Source organism: Salmo salar, chromosome ssa14 (genome assembly GCF_905237065.1).
Source record: "Salmo salar chromosome ssa14, Ssal_v3.1, whole genome shotgun sequence".
Lineage (NCBI taxonomy): Eukaryota > Metazoa > Chordata > Actinopteri > Salmoniformes > Salmonidae > Salmo > Salmo salar.
The window spans coordinates 4,944,472-4,963,705 of NC_059455.1; the positions used below are offsets into that span (position 1 = coordinate 4,944,472).

Below are 19,234 nucleotides of genomic sequence, written 5' to 3' on the forward strand. Positions count from 1 at the left end.
ACGGTCAGAGGCCGAGCAATTGCCGTACCAGGCAGTGATGCAACCAGTCAGGATGCTCTCGATGTTGCAGCTGTAGAACCTTTTGAGGATCTGAGGACCCATGAAAAATCTTTTCAGTCTCCTTAGGGGGAATAGGCTTTGTCGTGCCCTCTTCACGACTGTCTTGGTGTGTTTGGACCATTCTAGTTGGTTGTTGATGTGGACACCAAGGAACTTGAAGCTCTCAACCTGCTCCACTACAGCCCCGTCGATGAGAATGGGGGCGTGCTCAGTCCTCCTTTTCCTGTAGTCCACAATCATCTCCTTAGTCTTGGTTACATTGAGGGATAGGTTGTTATTCTGGCACCACCCGGCCAGGTCTCTGACCTCCTCCCTAAAGGTTGTCTCGTCGTTGATCAGGCCTACCACTGTTGTGTCGTCTGCAAACTTAATGATGGTGTTGGAGTCGTGCCTGGCCATGCAGTGGTGGGTGAACAGGGAGTACAGGAGGGGACTGAGAACGCACCCCTGGGGAGCTCTGCACTGGTGAAAGACAATGCGAACATGAAGGCTGCTTGGTCTAACGTGGAGGGGTCTTACCCTCACATCACACCCATTGGCTGTGCTGCTCCTCAAGGACATCTTGGCAGTGAAAACAATGGACACTACAGTCGTGGCCAAAAGTTTTGAGAATGACACAAATATTAATTTTCACAAAGTCTGCTGCCTCAGTTTGTATGATGGCAATTTACATATACTCCAGAATGTTATGAGGAGTGATCAGATGAATTGCAAATAATTGCAAAGTCCCTCTTTGACATGCAAACGAACTGAATCCCAAAAGAACATTTCCACTGCATTTCAGCCCTGCCACAAAAGGACCAGCTGACATCATGTCAGTGATTCTCTTGTTAACCTCTATGGGCTATGTGGGACGCAAGCGTCCCACCCCTGGTACACCCTATCAACAACAGGTGAAATATCAAGAGCGCCAAATTTGAAAACAATTAAATGTCATAATTCAAATTTCTCAAACATACAACTATCTTACACCCTTTGAAAGATAAACATCTCCTTAATCTAACCACGTTGTCCGATTTCAAAAAGGCTTTACGGCGAAAGCATAAAGTTAGATTATGTTAGGACAGTACATTGAAAATAGCTGTGTGTAATGTTTTGTCAATGCAAAGACACGCGTCACCAAAAGCAGAAAACCAGCTAAAATTATGCACTAACCTTTGACAATCTCCATCAGATGACACTCCTAGGACATTATGTTAGACAATACATGCATTTTTTGCTCTATCAAGTTCATATTTATATCCAAAAACAGCGTTTTACTATGGCGTTGATGTTGAGGAAATCTTTTCCCTCCAATACCGCCAGTCAAATCAGCACAACAAATTAAATAATTACTATTCGAAAACATTGGTAAAATATTATATTGTCATTCAAAGAATTATAGATTTACATCTCTTGAACGCAACCGGATTGCCAGATTTAAGAATAACCTTACTGGGAAATCACACTTTGCAATAATCTGAGCACTGCGCCCAGAAAAATACGCTTTGCGATACAGACTAACCGCCATGTTGGAGAGATCTAAAATCGAAAATACTATGTAAATAATCCATTACCTTTGATTCTCTTCCTCAGATGTCACTTCCAGGAATCCCAGGTCCATAACAAATGTAGTTTTGTTCGAAAAAGCTCATAATTTATGTCCAAAAAGCTCCGTGTTGTTAGCACATGATCTAAGACCGCCGGACTTGTCTTCATGAAAGAGGGGAGAAAAAATATTTACGTTCGTTCAAACATGTCAAACGTTGTATAGCATAAATCATTAGGGCCTTTTTCAACCAGAACATGAATAATATTCAAGGCGGACGATTGCATTCTCTTTTAAAACGTATTGGAACGAGAGTACCCAACATGAACTCGCGCGCCAGAGTCTTATCAGCCACCACCGTTCCAAGGCTCTTGTTCGTTCAGTTCTCACAGTAGAAGACTCAAACCACTTTGTAAAGACTGGTGACATCTAGTGGAAGCCATAGGAAGTGCTCAACGATTAATAAGCCCCTGTGTGTTTCAATGGCATAGGCTTAAAGGTAATTCAACACATCAGGTATCCACTTCCTGTCAGAATTTGTCTCAGGGTTTTGACTGCCATATGAGTTCTGTTATACTTACAGACACCATTCAAACAGTTTTAGAAAATTCAGAGTGTTTTCTATCCAAACCTGAACAATAATATGCATATCCTAGCTTCTGAGTTGGTGTAGGAGGCAGTTAAAAATGGGCACATATTTTTTTCAAAATTCTCAATACTGCCCCCTATCCCCAACAGGTTTTAACACAGGTGTGAGTGTTGACGAGGACAAAGCTGGAGATCACTCGGTCATGCTGATTGAGTTTGAATAACAGACTGGAAGCTTCAAAAGGAGGGTGGTGCTTGGAATCATTGTTCTTCCTCTGTCAACCATGGTTACCTGCAAGGAAACACGTACCATCATCATTGCTTTGCACAAAAAGGGCTTCACAGCAAGGATATTCCTGCCAGTAAGATTGCACCGAAATCAACCATTTATCGGATCATCAAGAACTTCAAGGAGAGCGGTTCAATTGTTGTGAAGAAGGCTTCAGGGCGCCCAAGAAAGTCCAGCAAGCACCAGGACCGTCTCCTAAAGTTGATTCAGCTGCGGGATCAGGGCACCACCAATACAGAGCTTGCTCAGGAATGGCAGCAGGCGGGTGTGAGTGCATCTGCACGCACAGTGAGGCGAAGACTTTTGGAGGATGGCCTGGTGTCAAGAAGGGCAGCAAAGAAGCCACTTCTCTCCAGGAAAAACATCAGGGACATACTGATATTCTGCAAAAGGTACAGGGATTGGACTGCTGAGGACTGGGGTAAAGTCATTTTCTCTGATTAATCCCCTTTCCGATTGTTTGGGGCATTCGGAAAAAAGCTTGTCCAGAGAAGACAAGGTGAGCGCTACCATCAGTCCTGTGTCATGCCAACAGTAAAGCATCCTGAGACCATTCATGTGTGGGGTTGCTTCTCAGCCAAGGGCGTGGGCTCACTCACCATTTTGCCTAAGAACACAGCCATGAATAAAGAATGGTACCAACACATCCTCCGAGAGCAACTTCTCCCAACCATCCAGGAACAGTTTGGTGACGAACAATGCCTTTTCCAGCATGATGGAGCACCTTGCCATAAGGCAAAAGTGATAACTAAGTGGCACGTGGAACAAAACAATGATATTTGGGTCCGTGTCCAGGAAACTCCCCAGACCTTAATCCCCCTGAGAACTTGTCAATCCTCAAGAGGCAGGTGGACAAACAAAAACCCCAAAATTCTGACAAACTCAAAGCATTGATTATGCAAAAGGAGCTGCCATCAGTCAGGATGTGGCCCAGAAGTTAATTGACCGCATGCCAGGGCGGATTGCAGAGGTCTTGAAAAAGAAGGGTCAACACTGCAAATATTGACTCTTTGCATCAACTTCATGTAATTGTCAATAAAAGCCTTTGACACTTATGAAATGCTTGTAATTATACTTCAGTATTCCATAGTAACATCTGACAAAAATATCTAAAAACACTGAAGCAGCAAACTTTGTGGAAATTAATATTTGTGTCATTCTCAAAACTTTTGGCCACGACTGTACAAGAGTGCCAAGGAAATGGTTATCAAGTTATAGCAGCATTCTACCTCACCAAACAATGTGAGAAGAATAAGAGCACCACATTGAAGCTGCCCAGCAACACCCGTTGGGGTGGTGTTGTCATCATGTTTGACAGTCTCCGGCCTTATCACAGTCTGCCGATATGGACAGCCACATCAAGACGATCCTCCTGGATGATGAATTTTGGGAGAAAGTGGTAAGCAGCCTGAAACCTATAGCAGTAGCCATTGCACGGATTGAGGGAGACAATGCCATCCTGTCTGATGTTCAGACTCTGCTTGCAGATGTAAGAGAAGAAATTAGTACTGCCCTGCCCACTTCACTATTGCTCCAAGCAGAGGAAACTGCAGTTCTGAAATATAACAAAAAGCAAGAAGACTTCTGCCTGAAGCCCATACACGCCTCAGCGTACATGTTGGATCCAAAGTATGCTGGCAAGAGCATCCTGTCTGGGCCAGAGATCAACAAGGCCTATGGTGTCATCACTAGCGTGTCTCGCCACCTTGGCCTGGATGAAGGCAAGATTCTTGGCAGTCTGGCGAAGTACACTTCCAAGTAAGGGCTTTGAGATGGAGATACAAAATGGCAGTCGTGCCAACATATCTCGTCAGCCACCTGGTGGAAGGGACTTTGTGGATCTGAGGTTCTTTCCCCTGTTGCCTCCATCATCCTCCAAATCCCACCAACATCAGCCATCTCAGAGTGCAACTGGTCCTTGTTTGGGAACACACACACACACACACACACACACACACACACACACACACACACACACACACACACACACACACACACACACACACACACACACAATCAGCTGACCAACACAAGGGTTGAAAAATTGGTGGCCATCTGGGTAACTGTGAGGCTTTGAGCCTGACAACGAGCCATCCTCAACAAGGTTGGAAAGTGACACTGAAGACGAGGTCTCAGTCTGATGTTCAAGAGGTGGACATTGAGGAGGTCCAGGTAGAAGACATGGAAGCCTGAGAGGAAGACAACCAAAGCTTTAGTTTGTAGACTATCATTTTACAGATGTATGTTGATAACGTTTTTGGGAGATGGAATGGATCATTCAATATTCCCTTTCTTTTGTTCAGTGAAATCATCCCATGTGAAGAGTCAACTCATTTAATTAAAGTTCAATTCATAACTACATTTTTCATTTTTCTATTGGAAGGATTTAATCATTTGCAATTATGATAAGGTAAAAGGTTTCTGTTTCCATATGATAAATATATCCAATGCAAAAAACATCTACATTTAAATGGTATTAATATTAATTTGCATATATTTCTGTTAATTCCCATATATTCCCATTAATTCCCACGGAAAGTTTCCACCTCTGAATATTCCCCAAAATGTGCAACCCTACATGTGAGGTAAAGGAACAGATCAATCTTGGGGGACTGAACAAGGAAACATGCACAGACAGGTTATTTGGCATCCATTCTATAGTATAGAGAGGAAACAAATAGCCTACATGCCTGCCCTGGATCAATACATCAATACAAGTGCATGTAAGAAGTGAAAAGGTCTCAATTTTGAATTTTCACCATGATCAGAAATGAAATACTTGTGAGGATCAGTAATATAGATTCTCATTGTTCCTCTCTAACTTTCCATTACTATGAACAGAAGAGCTCTACTAGCACTTGTGAAAGTTGTGTTGTGCAGATAATGCACCACCACTTCTTAGGGCAGGGTTACTTAAAGCCGAGCTTTGAGGTCCAGAATACTCCAAAGTACTTCTTCTTTTCCTGGTAGTTAAAAAGGGGCAGTGCAGTCAATGTGATTTTCCTGTTTTTTTAAATGATATTTCCACACTATGATGCCTAAATAACACAATGAAATTATGAAAATGGTGATAATGCCCTTTTCGTGTAAGAGCTGTTTGAAAAAACATGCCTGGAATTTCAGACGGTTCAGGTGGGATGAGTTTTTGGCCCAGATCATGACTAGTGATAAACCGATATGACATTTTTGGCTGATACCGATATCAGAAATTTTCCTTGCCAGACCCCCCGATACCGATAACCAATATTAAACATTTTAGCGGCCTTTTAAGCATTCTCGAGTCAGTTGTTTGAATGGAGCTAGCTAGTGTGTTCATGTTTCAAACATGTTCTCAAATGCCATTGAAATGGCAGCAGCGGTATGACAACCAGCACATTCATGAGCATGCAATACGACTTTCCTCAGTACGAAATCCTCGACGACCCACTGTGCGTGCTCATGGGGCTGACATTGCTGGTCCAAATGTCAGTTGTTAAGCTAATAGCAGTGACGCTATTACTGTGTAACTCCGGTAGGGCAACATCTGAAAAATAGCGTACTTGGTAGTGTGTACCGGTGCTCGACCAGTCGGCGAAAGCCAACATCACCCATGACAGACAACGGTTGATTGTCAAGGGCAATGAATTCCATTATCTTGGCGTAATGGATTTCGCCTTCAAGTTGTCTCGCTGAAATGTTCTTAATCTTTCAAATGACTGCTCGATCCACACAGCAGGCATTGTGGGCTAGGTTAAGAATGCTGAGTTGCACGTGTAGCGCTCCATTTTATGTGGCATCATTACGTCATGTACCTACATTATATAGGTATGCACGTCAGCTTTGACATCGGTTTTACACATCGGCATTAAACTAGACAGACATCGGCCGATTTCCGATAAGTTCACCAATATATCGTGCATCCCTAATCATGACATCACAATCTGAGTATTTCTTACCAATGACCAGAAATCTTTTATTTGCAAATGGATCCTCCTACTTTCAAGGGGTAAAGTCTACACCCCTCATACTCAACTCTGGACCTCAAAGATAGTTCCACTGCATTTTTCCATTGTTCCGCTCTAATCAGGGACTGATATAGACCAGGGACACCAGGTGTGTGCAATTAATTATCAGGTAGAACAGAAAACCAGCAAGCTCAGGACCTCGTAGGGCAAGAGTTGAGTACTCCTGGTCTAGATGATCCTATCCACCAATCAGGGCTGTGTATGTAAATATTTACATTTGTATCAATACGCCCACACGATCAGACTGAGCATTTTAAATGGCAAAAGGACGCTCAGGGATATAAATAATAAAAAATATATTTAGAGTTATTTTCATGAACAGTGACGATTTAAAAATAAAATTAAGAAGACTGCATGGGGGGGCTTTAAGTAATTGATTGATTACCTTCACAGATTGTACAGAGATTCCAGTCCTCTGACTTCAAGGTTCTCACTGAGTGTCTCTTCTCAGTAAGGTGTATTTGCCCCTCCACCCTGACATCAGTATACTGTGCATTGAGTATTCATGTTAGTTAGATAAAACTTGATGCCTGCCAAATAGTGTCCGGTCATCATTTTTGCCTCAGCATGGTTTGAGGAGCATTGCAATATAGGAGGCTAGCATATGATGTGTAGTGGCGAAAAATGCACTTCCTTGGAATCTTACAAACGCTGCAAGCCTATCATGTTTGCCAACTTTTTCATCATATTCAGTCAGGGATAGTTACTCAAGATAATTCCTATCTAGTTTAAGTCTTTGCCTTGGCAAAATGCTTTTAAAAGATTAGAGCGCATAGTGCACAAAAAAGGATCTAAAAGGCTTAAAGTGAAGAATCTGTGAAATCAGTATGTAGGGGTTGCTTAACTTTTTCCACATTTTGTTATGTTACAGCCTTATTCTAAAATAAATGAAAACATTTTTTGTATCAATCTACACACAATACCCCATAATGACACAGAGAAAACAGGTTTAGAATTGTTTACATATGTATTAAAAATAAAAAAACAGAAATATCTTATTTACTTAAGTATTTGGACCCTTTGCTATGAGACTCGAAATTGAGCTCAGGTCCATCCTGTTTCCATTGATCATCCTTGAGATGTTTCTACAACTTGATTGGAGTCCACCTGTGATAAATTCAATTGATTGGACATGATTTGGAAAGGCACACACCTGTCTATATAAGGTCCCACAGTTGACAGTGCATGTCAGAGCAAAAACCAAGCCATGAGGTTAAAGGAAGTGTCCGTAGAGCTCCGAGACAGGATTGTGTCCAGGCACAGATCTAGGGAAGGGTACCAAAACATTTCTGCTGCATTGAAGGTCCCCAAGAACACAGTGGCCTCCATCATTCTTAAATGGAAGAAGTTTGGAACCACCAAGACTTCCTAGAAATGGCTGCCCAGCCAAACTGAGCAATCAGAGGAGAAGGGCCTTGGTCAGGGAGGTGACCAAGAACACGATGGTTACTGGCACCGCTTCAAAGTTCCTCTGTGGAGAGGGGAGAACCTTCCAGAAGGACAACCATCTCTGCAGCTCACCACCAATCAGGTATTTATGGTAGAGTGGCCAGACGGAAGCCACCAGTAAAAGGCACGACAGCCCACCGAAAGACTCTCAGACCATGAGGAAAAAGATTCTTTGGACTGATGAAACCAAGATTGAAGTCTTTGGCCTGAACGCCAAGTGACACATCTGGAGGAAGCTTGGCACCATCCCTACGGTGAAGCATGGTGGTGGCTGCACAATGCAGTGAGGATGTTTTTCATAGGAAGACACTGGGAGACTAGTCAGGCTCGATGGAAAGATGAACGGAGAGACCCTTGATGAAAACCTGCTCCAGGCTAACTATTAAATTGATGACAAATATTAACTATTGATAACTCATGGTACTGTATGTATTTGTATTTATTATGGATCCCCATTAGCTGCTGCTTCTTCCTGGGGTCCAGCAAAATTAAGGCAGTTTATACCATTTTAAAAACATTACAATACATTCACAGATTTCACAACACACTGTGTGCCCTCAGTCCCCTTCTCCACCACTACCACATATCTACAGTACTAAATCCATGTGTATGTATAGTGCGTATGTTATCATGTGTCTATGCATGAGTCTGTTCCATAAGGTGTTTTTTAAACCTAATTTTACTGCTTGCGTCAGTTACTTGATGTGGAATAGAGTTCCATGTAGTCATGGCTCTATGTAGTACTGTGTGCCTCCCATAGTCTGTTCTGGACTTGGGGACTGTGAAGAGACCTCTTGTGGCATGTTTTGTGGGGTATGCATGGGTGTCCGAGCTGTGTGCCAGTAGTTTAGACAGACAGCTCGGTGCATTCAACATGTCAATACCTCTCATAAATAAAAGTAGTGATGAAGTCAATCTCTCCTCCACTTTCAGCCAGGAGAGATTGACATGCATATTATTAATATTAGCTCTGTGTACTAGAGGTCGACCGATTAATTGGAATGGCCAATTTAATTAGAGCCGATTTCAAGTTTTCATAACAATCGGTAATCTGGCATTTTTGGACACCGATCATGGCACTCCACGAGGAGACTATGTGGCTGGCTGACTACTTGTTACTCAAGTGCAGCAAGGAGCCAAGGTAAGTTGCTAGCTAGCATTAAACTTATCAAAAAACAATCTTAACATAATCACTAGTTAACTACACATGGTTGATGATTTTACTAGTTTATCTATCGTGTCCTGCGTTGCATATAATCGATGCGGTGCCTGTTAATTTATCATCGAATCACAGCCTACTTCGCTAAACGGGTGTTGATTTAACAAGCGCATTCGCGAAAAAAGCACTGTCGTTGCACCAATGTGTACCTAACCATAAACATCAGCGCCTTTCTTAAAATCAATACACAAGTATATATTTTTAAACCTGCATATTTAGTTAATATTGCCTGCTAACATTAATTTCTTTTAACTAGGGAAATTGTGTCACTTCTCTTGCGTTGCAGCAGTTTGGTCCGCCTGACTCATTGTGAAGACCATTTCTTCCTAACAAAGACCATAATTAATTTGCCAGAATTGTATATAAATATGACATAACATTGAAGGTTGTGCAATCTAACAGCAATATTTAGACTTAGGGATGCCACCCGTTATATAAAATATGGAAGGGCTCCGTATTTCACTGAAAGAATAAACATTTCGAAATGATAGTTTCCGGATTTGACCATATTAATGACCTAAGGCTCGTATTTCTGTGTGTTATTACATTAGAATTAAGTTTATGATTTGATATTTGATAGAGCAGTCTGATTGAGCGGTGGTAGGCAGCAGCAGGCTTGTAAGCATTCATTCAAACAGCACTTTCCTGCATTTGCCAGCAGCTCTTTGCTGTGCTTCAAGCATTGTGCTGTTTATGACTTCAAGCCTATCAACTCCCGAGATTAGGCTGGCAACACTATAGTGCCTATACGAACATCCAATAGTCAAAAGGTATATGAAATACAAATGGTATAGAGAGAAATAGTCCTATAATAACTGCAACCTAAAACTTCTTACCTGGGAATATTGAAGACTCATGTTAAAAGGAACCACCAGCTTTCATATGTTCTCATGTTCTGAGCAAGGAACTTAAACGTTGGCTTTTTTACATGGCACATGACTTCAATATTCCCAGGTAAGAAGTTTTAGGTTGTAGTTATTATAGGACTATTTCTCTCTATACCATTTGTATTTCATATACCTTTTGACTATTGGATGTTCTAACAGGTACTTTAGTATTGCCAGCCTAATCTCGCGAGTTGATAGGCTTGAAGTCATAAACAGCGCAATGCTTGAAGCATTGCGAAGAGCTGCTGGCAAACGCAGTAAAGTGCTGTTTGAATGAATGCTTACGAGCCTGCTGCTGCCTACCACCGCTCAGTCAGACTGCTCTATCAAATCATAGGCTTAATTATAATATAATAACACACAGAAATACGAGCCTTAGGTCATTAATATGGTCAAATCGGAAACTATCATTTCGAAAACAAAACGTTTATTCTTTCAGTGAAATACGGAACCGTTCCGTATTTTATCTAACGGGTGGTATCCCTAAGTCTAAATATTGCTGTTAGATTGCACAACCTTCAATGTTATGTCATAATTACGTAAAATTTGGGCAAATTAGTTCGCAACGAGCCAGGCGGCCCAAACTGCTGTATATACCCTGACTCTGCGTGCAATGAACGCAAGAGAAGTGACACAATTTTCCTAGTTTAATATTGCCTGCTAACCTGAATTTCTTTTAACTAAATATGCAGGTTTAAAAATATATACTTGTGCATTGATTTTAAGAAAGGCGCTGATGTTTATGGTTAGGTACATTGGTGCAACGACAGTGTTTTTTCGCGAATAAGCTTGTTAAATCACCCGTTTGGCGAAGTAGGCTATGATTCAATGGTAAATTAACAGGCACCGCATCGATTATATGCAACGCAGGACAAGCTAGATAAACTAGTAATATCATCAGCCATGTGTAGTTAACTAGTGATTATGTTAAGACTGTTTGTTTTTTATAAGATACGTTTAATGCTAGCTAGCACCTTACCTTGGCTCCTTGCTGCACTCGCATAACAGGTAGTCAGCCTGCCATGCAGTCTCCTCGTGGAGTGCAATGTAATCAGCCATGATCGGTGTCCAAAAATGCCGATTACCGATTGTTATGAAAACTTGAAATCGGCTCGAATTAATCGGCCATTCCGATTAATCGGTCGACCTCTACTCTCCATCCAACCTGACAGAGCTTGAGAGGATCTGCAGAAAATAATGGTGGAAACTCCCCAAATACAGGTGTGCCAAGCTTGTAGCGTCATAACCAAGAAGATTCAAGGCTGTAATCGCTGCCAAAGGTGCTTCAACAAAGTACTGAGTAAAGGGTCTGAATACTTATGTAAACGTGATATTTCAGTTTTGTATTTTTTATAAATCTGTAAACATTTATAAAAAAACAGTTTTGGCTTTGCTTTGCTGTAGTTATGGGGTAGTGTGTAGATTGAGGGGGACTTTAAAAAAATCAATTTTAGAATAAGGCTGTAACGTAATAAAATTTGGAAAAAGTCAAGGGGTCTGAATACTTTCCGAATGCACTATAAGAGGGAGTACTAAAATGTGCTTTCAGCAGGCACAGTCATGATAGCTTAGCTTAGATGTTGATAAGTGGTCCACTACTAGAAACCAAATAACGACTCACTCTCAATCAAGAAAACAGCAAGATAAACTGGAGTTTAAATCATTAAAAGACACATTGGTCTCACTCATTGAAGTAAAGGTTGTGGGCATTCTCTGGCTGGTTCGTATAGACGGTGTACAAAGAATTAACACCTTCCTAATAATTGAGTTGCAGCCCCTTTGCTCTCAGAACAGCCTCAATTTGTCGGGGCATGGACTCTACAAAGTGCCGAAAGCCTTCCACAGGGATGCTGGCCCATGTTAACTCCAAAGCTTCCCACAGTTGTGTCAAATTGGCCATTCTTGATACACGAGAGAAACTGTTGAGCATGAAAAACCCAGCAGCATTGCAGTTCTTGACACACTTAAACCAGTGCGCCTGGCACCTACTGCCATACCCCGTTCAAAGACACAAATCTTGTCTTGCCCATTCAACCTCTGAAAGGCACACATACACAATCCATTTCGCAATTGTCTCAAGGGTTAAAACACCTTTAACAGGTCTCCTCCCCTTCATCTACACTGATTCAAATGGTTTTAACAAGTGACATCAATAAGGGATCATAGCTTTCACCTGGTCAGTCTCGTGGAAAGAGCAGGTGTTCCTAATGTTTAGTACACTCAGTGAATGTTAAATGTTATATCACGCTTGCAAAAACTACTTAATTCCTATCGTCACTCACCTTATGTCCGCACAATTTTTTTTAATAGTAATTCAATTTACTTACATAAAATGTCCTCAAGCCTTCTGTAGGCTATAGAATCACATAGTTTTTTTTCTAGGTTATGTAGCCTACACGTGTCATTATGGCGTGAAAAACTGGCTTTTGGAGGACTGCTTTTAAAATCGTAAGCTTACCTGCACCTGGTACATAATTCAGTCAAATAGGAGGATTGTTGAAGTGGAATAGGCTAGTTCAGCACTTGGTTTTGCTGAACCTTTTCACCACAGAAGGCTTGGACAGGCTGTCCCTTCCTTGCTCACGGAGTTGACGCTCTGTTTTCGTATCCAGCTAGCTGCTACCCCACCGGCGAAGAGAGGTCCCGGACCATTAGTCAACGATCGGCGTTTCTCAAACCAGCCAAATTACTACTACAAACTAACGTATTGATTCTGAAACGAGCCCGGGTCATGTTTCCAATATTTACACATTTGTAAATAGTATTTGTTTGAAAATTGCAGCTCGGGGCTATCTTTTTAGGAGGGCAGAATGAGTGGAGCATCCGTTGTCCCAACCCCTGAAGAGACTCTCTCTCTCTCTCTCTCTCTCTCCGACTCGTCCGCTGACGTGCCCTCCCGAAATGAACGAGAGTACAGCCCGAATCAACGTGAGATGTCGTGAACCCGACATGCTCTTTTGAGAAGACGCGGCAACGTGAATATTTTATGACATTTCATAACAAGTACTGCTCACAGTTGTTTTTACCCCCCCCCAAAAGTGATATTCTACTATTTTTCTGTGCAGGCAGACATGTGTTATGAAGGTTAAGAGCCTAAAGCTAGCAAGATTCCCATGGCATTCATTTGTGCTTTTCAAAGAAATGGAGTAACAGAGCAGAATCTATGTAATTTTCCACAAGTCTACCAGAAGTGATAAAGAGTTAGGTTTGAGTGAAATAACTTTTTAATAATCATAAGTTAACCTCTCATCTGAGGCAGCCTAATCAATTTAGCCCTTGTCGGCAGTAGCTGAGATCTAATTTAGCCAAAACATGCAACAGTGGAGATCAGGCAGGCATGTGATGGGCATTTAGGCTCGTTCGGCTCACCTCACCAAAAAGAGCCGGCTCTTTTGGCTCCCAAACGGCTCTTTAAAAAAATATGTTTTGTATTTTTCAAGTCAAACAGTCTGCGATAGTTTCACTATGATTGGTGTTAAAACAATTCTAATTAAATTATTCAATGAAATCATACTCTACCTTAACCACAATGTATTTAAAAATGCATTAGTTTCTTATGAAAAGGAGTGCTATTAAACATTTGCTTTTAAAGTTTAACATTTTAATGTATATAAACAAAGTGCATATAAATCTAACCATTCAAAACAAATACAATCTGAACAGCATAATAGAATATTGCACCATATCAAAGAAAAATAAATAACAATGTGCAAAACTGCAGCATCCCACTTAAAACATTAAACTGGTCCCTCTTTTCTCTCTCTTCTTTATTGCCATGTTATAACCAGCAGCACACAGCAATGCTGACCATATTTTGCTTTAATGAGAGATTTGCATTCAGAAATGCAAGCTGCCTCACTTTCGAGGGGTTGATGCTGTTTTTTCTCTCAGTAATTATTTGTCCCGTTTTTGAGAAGACCCTCTCAGAGATAACGGATGTGGCCACTATGCAGAGTCTCCCTGTCATGACTTTAGTAAGCCGTGGGTAGACAGAGGCCTTGTTCTTCCACCAGCTCAGAGGATCTGCAGATCTTTGGGGCTCCTCCAAATAGGATCGAACCTCCATTATAGCATCTGCTGAGGGATTCCTTTGTACTGCATCCCCAGTTGCTCTCTCGTCAAACAGCATCCAAACAGCAGACATTTGTGGCACCACTGCTGGTGCTTCTGCACCATCAGATCCCTCTTCTTCCTGTTGCCCTGGTGCCTGAGCCAGCTGACTGCTGGGGCTGTCCCTCCCTCTTCTTCCTGTTGACCTGGTGCCTGAGCCAGCTGACTGCTGGGACTGTCCCTCCCTGCTGCTGAGGTTATTCTTTGAAGAGCCTCATCAATCGCTCTGGCATCACTGAAGGCTAACTTCTTAAACCTGGGGTCAAGTTTTCTATCAGCGGTTTCTGATAGCACATGATTATATTCCATTCTGTGGAACTTTCTGTCCAGTGATGAACATAGGGTGTCCATCAACTCTGTCACATGTCCTGTGGTTACATTTGCTTCTCTCTGGCGGCTGGCTGTGATTCGCTGCAGGAGTATCATTTTTGAGGCTGTCACATAGCTGAAAAGAGAGAACAGTAACTTATTAGTTCAGGTTCATGTTTTGTCTACTGATACTACATTCTCATCTACTGCTCATATACATATATAATACTGGATTAAATAATGATGTAGTAATAACTGCTTACTGTACCTCTCTCCATTGATCTCCACAGTGACCTGCTCAAAGGGTTTCAGGACTCTGCACACCTCCTCCACCACCTCCCATTCCTCTTGAGTCAGAGCATCAACAGGTGCATTGACGATGGCCAGGGTAGAGATGATGGCGTCCTTTGACTCAGGAAACCGCTGAGCCGCTGAGCCGGCTCTTTTTGGTGAGGTGAGCTGAACGAGCCGGCTCACTGAAAAGAGCCGGAATGCCCATCACTACAGGAAACCATGTACCAATTTGCTCAGACAAGAATAGGAAACAGTCTGATTATGTCCATTGAACTGAGAAATTGACTTTCCCTATCCCATAATTATTTACTGTATAAGATCTACTTGTGCAGTGGCAAGGGAATATCAGGCATCCCAATGAAGACTGATGTGGAATGAATTTAATTGAATGAAATGCTCTCTGTATTTTGCATAATATGTTGGTATTTATTGGTTTATTCGATTCCCCATTAGCTTTTGCTGAAGCAGCAGCTATTCTTCCTGTTGTTGAGTGTTCATGTTATGCCTCTCTAGACGATTAATTTTTTTCACTTAGTCTGCGTAGAAAATACATGTTTACACTTCCTGTATCAATGACTTAAGACCCTATTGACCCATATTTGCCCACATCATTATACTTAGGAAGGAAGATGGTTTTGTGTTGTGGATTTATAGGCTCAAAAAGACAACTGTTGACAAAAAGCTATTTTGATAGAGATTCTCCATTGACAGTCCTTTATAGTCCAGGACTAGGCTCAAATCTGTTTCCGGGAAACCAGACCATATAACCTCTTTATTAAGCTTTTACTGACCTAAAACACTCCCACATCTACATTACAAGATACAACACAACAGCATTACATTTTCCATGCATGACAATAATAGACCTTTGTTGACCTGTCTATTTTCATCAAAGACTACCAAAGCAGCAGACTGGATTGGAGCCATTCTCTTCATTTGGAACAGAGACCTCTGGATTACAGACAAATTTCCGTTTGGGATTAAGATTATCATTCAATTACATTTGATATTTTGTTCCCTCATAAACAGCGAGACAATCTCATCCACAGATGGTGTGGCCAAAAACTGGGCACCAGTCACCAATGTCAGTATCCCATTTTGGTGTGTTTACAGAGAAAGGGCACACACCACATGATTTCAACATGGAAATTGGGATAATATTTGGTTGAGACATTGATCATTAAGATTTAAATCTTTAGTCACCAATTTAAAAAGAAAGTTTGTTGAATTCCCAATGTGTTATTACTATGATTTCAACCATCTAAAAGCACAACCAAATTCCAACGGAAAAACAACGTCAGAGTTTTGGTTTAGTTGTCATCTAAATGTGTTATCACTATGCTTTCAACCACTTAAAGCACAACAAAGTTCAAATGGGAATAAATTGTCAGATATTTTGTATTTATACAACTTAATGCGTTATCACTGTGCTTCATCTAATATCACAACCAAATGACCTGGATTGCACTTGAGATAACATTAAATATACATAGTGCAGGTGATCAATGCTGTTCCAGATTCTGCATAGATTATTATAGCAATTGTGAAGATTTCCACAGACCTGCGACCAATGCATGCTATGCTGAACATGCACGCATTCTATGATTACATAAGAAGACATTTATAGCTACAGTAACCTCAATATGGCCATGGATGTGTTAAATAAATACTGTTACATTAGTTTAAGACAGCCTTAACTTTTGCCTATTTACTGTATTACAAAAGTAATATAGAAGTGTGTTTGGTTGACAACACAGCCAAATTTCCACATTTAAAATAGATGTATCTAATGCTTCAAATCAAATCAAATTGTATTGGTCACATACACAGGCTTAGCAGATGTTAATGCGAGTGTAGCAAAATGCTTGTGCTTCTAGTTCTGACAGTGCAGTAATATCTAACAGTAATCTAACAATTCCACAACAACTACCTAATACACACAAATCTAATGGGATGGAATAAGAATATGTACATATAAATATATGGATGAGCGTTGACCGAGCGGCATAGGCAAGATGCAATAGATGGTATAATATACAGTATATACATATAAGATGAGTAATGTAGGATATGTAAACATTATTAAAGTGAATAGGATCCATTTATTAAAGTGGACAATGATTTGAGTCTGTATGTAGGCAGCAGCCTCTCTGTGTTAGTGATGGCTGTTTAACAGTCTGATGGCCTTGAGATAGAAGCTGTTTTTCAGTCTCTCGGTCCCAGCTTTGATGAACCTGTATTGACCTCGCCTTCTGGATGGTAGCAGGGTGAACAGGCAGTGCCTCGGGTGGTTGTTGTCCTTGATTATCTTTTTGGCCTTCCTGTGACATCAGGTGCTGTAGGTGTCCTGGAGGAAAGGTAGTTTGCCCCCGGTGAGGCGTTTGCAGACCGAACCACCCTCTGGAGAGCCTTGTGGTTGAGGGCGGTGCAGTTGCCGTACCAGAATACAGCCCAACAGGAAGCTCTCAATTGTGCATCTGTAAAAGTTTGTCAGGGTTTTAGGTGACAAGCCAAATTTCTTCAGCCTCCTGAGGTTGAAGAGGCGCTGTTGCGCCTTCTTCACCAATGTCTGTGTGGGTGCACCATTTCAGTTTGTCAGTAATGTGTACGCCGAGGAGCTTAAAACTTTCCACCTTCTCCATTACATAGTTTCATCTGAGCCATTGGTTTAATCCTATTCTTTAACTTTTTTTTTGTTGGTTTAGTTGGAGATGTGAGTCCAACATATAATTTGTTAACTTGTCGACAAGTTAATAGGCTATTTACAGGGGCTATGACTACACCAGTATCGCAATATTTTGCCCATGGCAAAAATGAAAACACGAACTAAGCAGACTGAACCCTTTGGTCCTTTAAAAACATGCTGTATGTAAAATATTTTGTGCTATAGCTTGGAAAACAAAAAAATGCAACTCTGGATGACATCATAATGATGTTTGTTTCCAACATTAGGGCTGTTTCCCTCAAATCCGCTTTGTATTTTGTTTCTTTGCCACGATACTAACGACTGTCGTGATAATGCTATCGTCCCAGCCCTACTATTTACTGTATTGCAAAAGTGATATTGAATTGTGTTTGGTTGTCATTGCAAACAAATATCAACATTTGAAGTAGATGTATCTTTTGTGCCACTGACTTAGTCTGGTTTTAATTCAAGTTTGTCTACAAATGAATAATTGATATCTTGGATTCACATCTCCATCTCAACCAAAAATGGTTAAAGAATAGGACTAAATTAAACTTTATTTAAAGTGCATTTAAAGTTGAAATGGAGACGTGAATCCAACCAATCTATTATTCATTTGTAGACAAACTGGAATTAAAGCCAGACTAAGTCAATTGCACAGATTGAACTATCAAAGCAGAAGATATATCTCCTTCAAATTATATTTGGTTGCGTTGACAACCAAATACAATTCAATATCCAGTTTGTCCACAAACTAATAATTGCTGTGTTGGATTCACGTCTCCAGATGGAGAGACCAAATAGATAGCTGTTGATAGATTAACTCTCCAGTTGGAGGTGCTGCCCAGCCTATTGTTTTTTCTTATAGTGGATATAACATTGAAGATCTGACGTTGTCTTAAAGGTACAAATTCAACATATTTTAGGTTTTTCTATGTTGAAAATTGGTTAACATTTTTACATTTAACATGATGACATAATTCTGTGGTTGAAATGTAACCTTATAACAACAGTTTTAAGGTTACAGTAAACTGTTGTTTTAAGGTTACATTTCAACCACAGAATTATGTCATCATGTTAACCAATTTTCAACATAGAAAAACCCAAAATATGCTGAATGTGTACATTTAAAGACAACGTCAAATCTGTTGTTGATTACTTTTTCAAATCCGATGTATTTTCCATGTAGATTCCACATCACAATATGTTGACAAATTACGTTGAAACAACATTGATTCAACCAGTTTGTGCCCACAGGGTTATTGCTTTTTTGAGGCTTCTCATGACCTTTTGTTGACCTTTGTTTCACGCATAGGAATCGGACCGAAATCAGACATAAATTGGTTTTCTATGTGAGTGATAGAGTAACTAGTTAGAAGAAGAGTTTTGTGATGAAATAGAAAGATCTTGGGGAAAAACAGAAAATAACTGAATAGAGCTATGGTATGAGCTACAAAAATGAGCTATGAGGAAGAAACAAAATCCCCACAAACTAAAACAGTGGGGATGCGTAAGTAAAATCACTAGGGAAGACAAGCCAGGAAAAAAAACTTATTGCAACCTATGTGTTGTGATAATTGCATTGTTTGCTCTTCAACCTGTTAGTTCATATGCCATCATAATATATAAGCATAAGGCCGGGACAATAAGAAGACAGTCACACAGTAGTAGAATAAATTCAACCACACATGTGTTTCATCACAAAATCGGAGAGCAACATCTGTCCAGTGAAATCCACAAAGCATATTGCATTTAACAAACAGTTACATGACCTACAGCATGGTCAAGAAAGTTAATGTTTTGGACATTTA

At 40.7% G+C, this 19,234-nt stretch overlaps 1 protein-coding gene across 2 annotated transcripts in view; it reads right to left on the minus strand.

Annotated features, from left to right (window-relative positions):
* The window catches only part of pex5lb (peroxisomal biogenesis factor 5-like b), a 170,073-nt gene extending 157,167 nt beyond the window's left edge, over positions 1–12,906 (minus strand). For both annotated transcript variants that reach the window (XM_014139167.2, XM_014139164.2), the window contains exon 1: positions 12,483–12,906. In XM_014139167.2, coding sequence (XP_013994642.2) covers positions 12,483–12,497 — 15 coding nt within the window. In that variant the 5' untranslated portion in view covers positions 12,498–12,906. The remainder of the gene's footprint in view (positions 1–12,482) is intronic.
* Between the last annotated feature and the right edge of the window lie 6,328 nt (positions 12,907–19,234).